We start from the raw sequence: 9,253 nt of genomic DNA on the forward strand, positions 1-9,253 counted from the left end.
GTAATATTAAAGTATTAGTATTGTAATATTAAACTCAAATTTATGCTCGTATCTTTATATAAAACAAAATAAAATTTTTACCTTAGTCTGTGAAACACTAGATGCAACTAAAGTATTCGGTTTATTACTGCCTTTCTCATCAGCGCCATGAATTTGTTGAAAAGCTTTTAATTTTTCGACTGCTTCTCCAAGATGATGTTCCAATTTATCATTTCTCGCCCGTACTTTGTTCAATTCGTATTGCAAATCGTCGACTTGATTTCGTAATTCTGCTGCAAGCGTATCTTTTCCTGTTATTGTATCTTGCAATTCTGACATCTACAAAAAAATATCCAAAATAAATAAATATTGACTTTTTTGATTAAAAATAAATAAAAAAAAAACTAAATGGTGTTACAATTTAATTCGAGCCTTGACTTTCTAAATTAGTCTCCTTTCTTAAAACTTTTCAATAAAAATTTATGTGTAGAGTAGAGAATCAAACCTGAGCTAATTACAAATCTAACTCTCACATGAAGCCATGCGGCATTCCAAGTAAGGTGTTTACTAAAATCTTGTAAAATTCCCTGAGAATTCCTAGATTTTCTAGGTATTTTTGTTCAATATTCCAAGTAAAATAAGACAATTTTTTTAATACAACTCTGAAATAAATTGGAATCCTAGTAATGCAAACAAATTATTATAAATTAGTAGAAGACAAAGATTCCACGAGACTGTATCTATCCTTTTCTATTTGAAGCTCTGAAACCTATTTTAGAGATAGTATAGGAAAGACTCACTACAGTATCAGTAAGCTACTTTCTTTTGCTAAGTGTCTTCAATTGTTACCTGATTTTTTAAATACAAACTCGCGAGACACACATACGAAAATGCAAAGCCCAATTATCAACATTATACATTACCGAATAAAATGATTAAAAAAACAATATTATCAGAAAAAGATAGAATAAGTAAAATTCCAAAAATATCCGTTTGTATCGACAAATTTCATAAAAATTCCTAATATTTTAATATAACAAATCTTCTAAAAATTCTATTCCAGGTTTTTCTAGATATCAAACACCCTACCAGGACAAAATCTTATGCTTAATGATAATTTTTTGATGTTTAAAAATATTCATAATAATCTCCCTTTTCTTTATTTCAAGTAACTTATAATCTATTTATAACAAATAATAGTTTTATATATATAATCGATAACATAAAAAGTAGAAAATTAAATATAAATAAAATAAAAAATCAATTACCTTCAATGAGATAGTGTGATATTTTTCATGCAATTGTATATTTATCGCCTGCAGATTTCTGTTTTCCATTTGTATTTCAGCATTGGCACGACGTACAACTTCGTCCATGTTCGGTGCCTCTTCTATATAATACGATTTATAATCTTCAATTATAAAAATGTACGATTTTTTGCAAGTTATATATATATCCATAAAGTTCTTTAGAGATTTTGTGGAAAAATTTGAATCTTATCGCAAATTAAAACAAGATATATATATCAATTCATTCGAGTATATTACATTAATTTGAAATCTCAAAACAAATTCTAGATGTAACTTACCGCCATCAAATTCTCCTTTAAGCGCAAGAGTGATTTTTTCATTTCTTTGAGATAAACGATCAAATGCTTGTACAACTTTAGACACAGCTCGTTTTGATACCTGTACACGGTTTGCTAATTTGTCATCCAATTCCTCTTTATCCCAGGAAGATAATTGCATTAGAAATGATGTTGTAGCCTCACTCTCGTCTATAATTAAAAAGAAAAACATTTTGTTGACTCTATCGCAGAAAATATTGTTTGCATCTTTTTTTCAAAGCTTACTTTTATTTTCAGATTCATCGGCAGTTTCAGCATCAAATCTTTGTAATAATACACGTATATCTTCATTGAGTTGATTCCAATATCGATTAACTACATTAAGTACTGCATCATCTTGCATTTGGCGTTTCTCTAATTGTTCAATACGTTGTCTCAATTCAGCTTCCATTCTATGCCTTTGCTCCAATCTCTGGAATAAGTAAATTATACGTGAAAAAGAATAGGTACATACTAAAAATTATATAATAATGTGAATAATTTATATACAATTTATATATGTATAAAAGTATAATTTATATCAAATTATAATAGTATACTCTTAAATTTTAGAGTATATACAAAAATATATATGTAATATGTATACGTACAAGATAACAATTGAGAAATCAAATCTAAATCCTTTATTTCGTAATGAACAAAATAAAATTAATTTGGCAAAAAATATTTTGTTTTATTCTATATTCTTAGTGAAAAATAATATCAATTTAGTTTCAATAACTTCCTGCAATAATAGCAAATGTCATCCTTGTATAAATTATATTTTTATATATAATTAATATAATTTTAATAAAATTACTCAACAGTACAGAATTGTATAACTATTTTCTTATTTATATTATTTTTTTATATACAATTATGTGCATCATGTTATTACAGTTTAATCCTTATCTTTATCTACAATTACAAATCAATTTATTAAAAGTAATAAAAGTATAAATGCAATGTAAACTTCATATACCTGTGCTAGCTTTTTATTCTGAAACTGTAAAACCTTCATGTCCATCTCTTCGAGAGTAGATATGGGTCCAATTAAAATTGGTTCAAACTGCACCTTCTTTATAGGTGGTTGGGAACTGGAGTCCCCATTATCTGGGGGTCGTTTCGACATCTTTGCACGCAGTGCTGTGTCTGTCAAGCATAAATAGTAACAAAATAATTATTTATTTAGAACATTGAGATATTTTTATTTAAAGTAAAAGCTTATGCTGTTCAATATTTTCTAGTGTATAGAATATCATATATTCTGTAAATAATTATTCTAGTTCCTACATGTGGTATGTTATCATAGTATATAAATCAATTAAGAAAAGTGCTATATTTACATCAGATCTCGATGTAAATACAGTTAGTACAATAATATTAGTTTCAGAAAAAAAAAAGATGAAAAACTTCTACGAGGTTATGTCTTTATCAAAGAGAGAGAAATCCACATAGACGTTGCAGGTGAGTCATCAGTAATAAAAACATTAATGGCCAACATGTGACAAGCACGATTTGAAAAATATGTGTACAAAAACAAGAAATAAAAATAACTTTATAATATCGAAGTCGACGACTCCTAAGATGTCGTCTCGTTTTGTCACGCCTACAATGTAGCAAGTGGAAGTAAATTTGAGCAAACGATACATAATTAGAATGGAATTCGTCATACTGAGAAGCGTGGGGACTATCATAGACGTTACTAAAATTTTCCAATTTACGAAGCTCTGGAGAAATGAAATAATAGCATTGGAATAATGCCGTTATTATTGATTTCGCGCGCGCGAGCTGGCGTGTGGGCGCGGATATACCTTAGTACAAGCGATTAAACTGTTTCCGCTGCCGTTGCTACGTCCACCTTCTACGATTATTCGTGCCTCGCTTCCACGACCTCGCTGCTACGACATCATTCTCCGACAAACTGTGCCTCGTGTCTTGGCTCGGTCGTCGCGGACCTCTGCATCTTTCGCGATTTCATGGACGAAAATCGTGGAGTCGTTCAGAAAGCACGCCAGTCCGTTGATCGTCCTGCCCCAGCCAGGGCAACAAGCCAACAAAAATCACCGTTATGCGGTAGTTCGGAATGATTCGGAAAGTAAACGATTGGAAAGTCGAACGCGGTCGATATACGTATCTCCGTCCGTAGGTAAAGAAAATTATTGCCATGTCGACGACACTCATATGATAAATAAAATTTATGATAACAATTAAGTAAGGTTGATAATATAGAATTCTTCAAAATAGTTATGATAGTAATGCAGGTTCCCGTCAAAGTCGCTACTGTAAGAAAAGTTAGGTTAGGTTTGCCTTGTTTATAGTGTAAATGGTGATTTACATGTTGTGTATGATATTTGTTACTGACATGTGCGTGATCACTTAAAGAAATTCTTCATAATTTTGACTATTCTTTGAGGAGAATTATCAGTTTTTTACATTTTGACTGTCTCTTGAGAGGTATTACTGTTATTTTCCGTGTCCAAGATATTAATCGTTAAACATAAACATGAATTCAAAGAAAATTACTCTGTCAAAGAGTATATTAGAAATGAAGGTGAGTTGAAAAAGTTTGTGGAAAATAGAATATTTCCACCAAACATGCAATGTTATTTCACGTTATTTGTTGTTATTTTGACGTCAAAACGATGATAAATAACGTTTGTTCGCAGTTCATGAAACGCACAAAAGACAAAGTGGAGAAAGAGCAGTTTCAAGAAGAAGGAGAGGAATACTTCGGCAGCGAGCTTACATCACGTATGAAAAAAGCATCGTAAGTACTTTCTATTATTTTTTTCAACTAGCCTTATATTTAGATTAATAATTATGTAAATTAAAATAATAATATGAATTTTTGGATATTTTGTACTTTGAAATATGTATATTGAAGACTCATATTTTTTTCCTTATGAAAATATTGCTGTGATCAATTACTTCTATTTTATGTTTAAGTGGAAAATTTCTTATGGAATCGAGCTATGTTTTTTGCGAGAAACTTAATGATGGTAGATTGAGCTTTCAAGGGATGAATCCAACTATAGAAAAATTAATGGAAGCAAAGGAGAATGCTAAACGTGCCAATGAAGATGTAAAACAAGAGGCCGATATATCTGATGAACAAATGGCTGTTCAATGGACGAAAATGCGAGCAAAATTTGATACTATAAACAGACACAGAAAACCGCAACATATAAAAACAAATGATGAAGACGAACCATTAAGTAAAAAACCGAAATTTTTGAAACCTGTAGATTAAATTTGCATTGTAAATAATTATACTATAATTATGCATATAATTTTATTTATATTAAGTAAATAAATATATTGTACAGTTTGTATATTTGATGCTCGCATAAATTTTTATCTGATAAAACTTAAACTGATTATTATTAAATGATCATATTATTTTAATATGATTGTTGAAGATCACATAGCTATTATTTTCAATAATATTTAGTTAGTAATTATCACACTTAAAATACGCAATTTATATTTTTCTTTACAAGTCTCTTTATATATATAGATCTTTCAAGATGAAAAGTTTGTATGCATTTAGTCACATGTAATTTTCTTTGCCACAAAACCTGACGCGGCAAGCAACTCTCGAAATGTTTCAACGCACATACCATCGGTGCAATTCTTCTGCATTCCTTTCTGCCAAAGTGTATCAAAGCTCTCCTCTGGAAATTCGAAACCGATGTTCTCGAATATGCTTCGTATTTCTTTCTTGTCGCGCATCTATATAACATTTTGTAAATATAAATTAATATTTTTATAATAGAATAGAATAGTATGTAAATATAATGGAATAATTAGATAAAATAATGTATAAATTAATATTTATAGCTAGGAATTTTGGCAAATTTTTTGGATGAGACAAAATCTTCGGATACAATTTATACCGAATTAAGAGTAAAAATATTTAAACAATAGAATAACTAGATAATATGAAATCAAGCGATTCACCTTAAAAAAATCTATATGTGTCAAACCGTATCTCGTAAATATACTAGGCGATATTAAGCAATGGATGGAGGTTTGATCGCCCAAATTCTTATCTGGATGTAATCCAGCGCGCGGTAACATTGTTACCAGAAAATCTGATCTTTCAGTTGGAAGTTCTGCCGCACGTACTTCTATAATATTTCTTATATTTCATATTTCAAATAATCACTTTGAGAGAAATACTTTTAAGATCGAGAGATATAAACCCTACTTGCGCTATCAGTTGTCTGAATATTTTTTATGCTGTCATTATACGTAGTACAATCTAGACTCGTCACTGGTGCTTCTAAAATAATATTTTTTAATATATCATTGCTGTATTACTATAAGTTAAATTAAAAATTAAAATCAAAACTGAAATACGTTTGAAATTATTACATTAAAATTAGTTATTGTTATTAATTATCACACGAAGATGTATCATTTATAATTTTTCTAATTTAATTTTGAGAATTTAGAATATTACAAAAATTATTGATTAATTACGTTTAATTATTGGTAGAACGGGTAAGCTGCGCTTCCAGTTCAAGAGATTCAGCATTTCTCTATAATTAATATTTCCATCTATGCGCAATTGCAACATGTCCATTAATGGTACAAAAAATTTCTTATTTGGATATATGCGATACTTCTCGAAAATCAGGAAAATCTTATCTTCAGGTAGAGTTCCGACGTATTCCTGTATTCAAATTTTATAATTATAAGAATATGATTTGTGATGAAATGTGTAAATCGTATAATTTTGATTAATTTGATTAACGATTTACCTAGTATTCCATTTATATTTAAGTGCGAACTTATAATAAATTAATATGAATTTTTCTTATAACAAATACATAATAGTTAATGACATACATATAATACATGTACATGTGATATATTTAGATATATTAATAAATATATAGAGACATATGTACTTTGTCTAGATAAAAAAACTCATCTTCTATGGCTAAGAACGGCACTTCCTGTATACGCTTTTTGAGTTTTCGACGGAAATTATGTAAATCTTGCAAACATTCCCAGAAAAGCACTTGTTTGTCTAATTCGTCTTTAACAGTCTTCTTACCGTGTACGATATCTGCATAAAGACGCGATGTTTCTGGAGCTCTTGAATTACAAATTAGTAATTATTTTTCACAAAGAAATTTATCATTTTTACTAATTAATTTTAAACTAATTTTTTTATTAATTAATTCAAGTCTTCTTATGTAGCTAGTATAAAAAAAAGAAAAAAGATCATATTTGTATTGATATAGTTTATTAAAATTATTTAAAGTTTAAGCAGGGTTGGATAAGTTAATGTTTTTTTTAAACTGTGTGTGTGTGTGTGTGTGTGTGAGAGAGAGAGAGAGAGAGAGAGAGAGAGAGAGAGAGAGAGAGAGAGAGAGAGAGAGAGAGAGAGAGAGAGAGAGAGAGAGAGAGAGAGAGAGAGAATTAAAGTTAATGGCTTATAAAATTAAGTTGAAAGTTGAAGGAATAAAGAATTAATTTAACAAAAGTTAAGTTAAGATTAAATTAACTTAAGTTTAAAAAAAAGTTAATTTTGAAAAAAATTATTTTTGAGATCAAAATGTCTTAATTTTTCTTAAAATGTGAGATTACTTTAAATAACCCTTACAAATATATAGATTATTAGGCAAATTTAATTTTATATTCACATGTAAGTTATATATAATATATAAGTTATATATAATAAGAATCACACCATAAGGTGTTTTTGTTAAAATCTTGCGAGAGAGAAGGGTATATGTTTACATTATTTCTCTTTCTTTAACCTTTATCTAATTTTCTTTAACTTCTGAAACGACTGTTCATGCATGTTTACGACTACATCGACTAGATATTTGTTACAAAAAATATACGTAAAAATTTCGAAAATGGGTGGATGTGCAATTCTGTTCTACAACAATTCTTCATCTAAGATTCATTTCATATTTATGTTGCTGAAATATAACGTTTGTGATACCTAAAATTAGTGTGATTCAAATACAAGCAAAAATTGACAAATTGACAAAACCTAGCGAGTCAATAAAAACTGGCTACCGTATGGTGACTCTTATTATACAGTCTCTCATCATAAAATCATTGAATTTTTTCTAAATTAATTCTCTAATGTTTAAGACTTTATAGAAAAAAGAATATTAGCATTAAGAAAGATAGAAAAATTTTTAATTTAAAAAAGTTACTAAATTAAAGTTTGGAAGTAACTAAATCAAATTAAAAATTATTGCATTTAAAATTAATTAAGTTAAGTTAAAACTTATTAACTTTTTAACTTTTGTTTTAACTTTTAACGTTTCAACTAGTTACTACCCAACCCTGAGTTTAAGTTACGTCATTTTACGGGCTGACAAATCTATGTAAATTAAATCTATGCGTTAAATTAAGAATGTAACTCTTATGTTATTACTATAATATATTTGACATTTATATTATTCTTAATTTAACGTTAGTTTTATTATAAAAAAAGTAGTAAATGTTAAAACTATTGTATTTAAACTTTATAACAATTAATACATTTGTATTTATCTATATATTCACATGATGAAAAGGATTTGTTATATAAGAGATTTTGATAAGATTTTTGTCATTTCTCTTTTTATCATACTATTATAAATTGTACAATTATATATTGCAAGATTAACAATTGCTGGTTCAACTGATATATTACTTGACTTGTCCGACAAACGATCTAGTGCGTTGTAAGAAATCCGCTTGTAGATCGTTGACTAAGGTAACCGGTTCGTAATTAATCCATGTCAAAATTCTTCTAATCCGAGATTCCGATCCCTTGGTCGGTTTGCCAAATTTAATACATTTATCAAACTTTTTATAACTAAAAAAAATTCCAATTATATAATGACAGGTTAATCTCTGTTGTCTCAATCTGTTGCTTGATCAGCTATATAATCTTATTAGCATAATGTTTACTCTCTTGTAATTTGTTCTCCCGGCTCATAATGATTATGCGATTTTCGGTACCAAGAACGTGCAATATCTTCTGGTACCATCGTGCTTTCTTCATATTCAAGTATCTCTTTCATAGTCAAAAATTCCACAAAAATTCAACTGTAAATTAATTATGAGGTTAATTATACTATTACGTAACGCGCGCGTGTAATAGTTATAATTTTTAAATTAAAATAAAAAATTGGAAATAATAAATAAATGCTATAAATTATTTTCTTCAATGTACGAAAAAAAAACGTTTGAATTTTTATGACTTTGAACCTACTATTTATTAGTATGCAATATGTCTTTTACCAAGCTATCAATTTATTATCCTTTATTAATTTAATATCTTGAAGTTAATTCTTTCACACTTATGAAGTTTTATTAAGTACTTTGTTAATGTTACACACACACACACACACACACACACACCACACACACACACACATCATGTACATAAAAAAAAAGAATCAATGTATTTCTTTTTCTATGTAGTCAGAAACATCATTATGATTTTTTTTTTATCCCATAACTCATAAACGTAAATTATATTACGAATTATGGAATTAAAAAAAATTATAATGTTTCAGATTCATAGGAAAAGAAGTATTCATACATTGATCCTTTTTTGTACGCGCGCATGCACGCGCCTGTGTGTGTGTGTGTGTGTGTGTGTGTGTGTGTGTGTGTGTGTGTGTGTGTGTGTGTGTGTGT

At 28.5% G+C, this 9,253-nt stretch overlaps 3 protein-coding genes across 7 annotated transcripts in view; 1 reads left to right on the forward strand and 2 right to left on the reverse strand.

The window, feature by feature from the left end:
• LOC108753215 (E3 ubiquitin-protein ligase Bre1) overlaps nucleotides 1-3,621 on the reverse strand; it is a 14,930-nt gene extending 11,309 nt beyond the window's left edge. For 3 of the 5 annotated variants that reach the window (XR_001939613.1, XM_018494616.1, XM_018494615.1), the window contains exons 1-6: nucleotides 3,400-3,621; nucleotides 2,568-2,737; nucleotides 1,832-2,018; nucleotides 1,568-1,756; nucleotides 1,248-1,390; nucleotides 82-318 (exon numbers count right to left, since the gene is read on the reverse strand). Coding sequence is in view for 4 of the 5 variants with exons in the window: in XM_018494616.1 (XP_018350118.1) it covers nucleotides 82-318; nucleotides 1,248-1,390; nucleotides 1,568-1,756; nucleotides 1,832-2,018; nucleotides 2,568-2,717 (906 nt within the window). In the remaining variant the exon portion in view is untranslated. The remainder of the gene's footprint in view (nucleotides 1-81; nucleotides 319-1,247; nucleotides 1,391-1,567; nucleotides 1,757-1,831; nucleotides 2,019-2,567; nucleotides 2,738-3,399) is intronic. The other 2 variants (XM_018494619.1, XM_018494617.1) reach the window with 1 other exon arrangement.
• A 360-nt stretch (nucleotides 3,622-3,981) lies between these two features.
• LOC108753167 (M-phase phosphoprotein 6) lies at nucleotides 3,982-4,838 on the forward strand. Its single transcript, XM_018494527.1, has 3 exons — nucleotides 3,982-4,139; nucleotides 4,255-4,355; nucleotides 4,535-4,838. The coding sequence occupies exons 1-3, from the start codon at nucleotides 4,092-4,094 to the stop codon at nucleotides 4,836-4,838; spliced, it is 453 nt and encodes a 150-aa protein (XP_018350029.1). The 5' UTR covers nucleotides 3,982-4,091.
• A 170-nt stretch (nucleotides 4,839-5,008) lies between these two features.
• LOC108753165 (EF-hand domain-containing family member B-like) lies at nucleotides 5,009-8,901 on the reverse strand. Its single transcript, XM_018494524.1, has 8 exons — nucleotides 8,823-8,901; nucleotides 8,519-8,656; nucleotides 8,259-8,423; nucleotides 6,505-6,694; nucleotides 6,074-6,266; nucleotides 5,799-5,873; nucleotides 5,549-5,718; nucleotides 5,009-5,320 (listed from the first exon to the last, which is right to left on the reverse strand). The coding sequence occupies exons 2-8, from the start codon at nucleotides 8,629-8,631 to the stop codon at nucleotides 5,135-5,137; spliced, it is 1,092 nt and encodes a 363-aa protein (XP_018350026.1). The 5' UTR covers nucleotides 8,632-8,656; nucleotides 8,823-8,901; the 3' UTR covers nucleotides 5,009-5,134.
• Between the last annotated feature and the right edge of the window lie 352 nt (nucleotides 8,902-9,253).

This window comes from Trachymyrmex septentrionalis, unplaced genomic scaffold (assembly GCF_001594115.1).
Source record: "Trachymyrmex septentrionalis isolate Tsep2-gDNA-1 unplaced genomic scaffold, Tsep1.0 scaffold66, whole genome shotgun sequence".
NCBI lineage: Eukaryota > Metazoa > Arthropoda > Insecta > Hymenoptera > Formicidae > Trachymyrmex > Trachymyrmex septentrionalis.

Coding starts and splice junctions, on each gene's coding strand:
- LOC108753167 (XM_018494527.1), top strand. CDS start 4,092: ATGAATTCAAAGAAAATTACTCTGTCAAAGAGTATATTAGAAATGAAG. Junction 4,140..4,254: donor AGAGTATATTAGAAATGAAG/GTGAGTTGAAAA, acceptor GTTTGTTCGCAG/TTCATGAAACGCACAAAAGA. Junction 4,356..4,534: donor TCACGTATGAAAAAAGCATC/GTAAGTACTTTC, acceptor TTTATGTTTAAG/TGGAAAATTTCTTATGGAAT.
- LOC108753165 (XM_018494524.1), bottom strand. CDS start 8,631: ATGAAAGAGATACTTGAATATGAAGAAAGCACGATGGTACCAGAAGAT. Junction 5,874..6,073: donor CGTTCTACCAATAATTAAAC/GTAATTAATCAA, acceptor ATATTATTTTAG/AAGCACCAGTGACGAGTCTA. Junction 5,719..5,798: donor TCAGACAACTGATAGCGCAA/GTAGGGTTTATA, acceptor GAAATATTATAG/AAGTACGTGCGGCAGAACTT.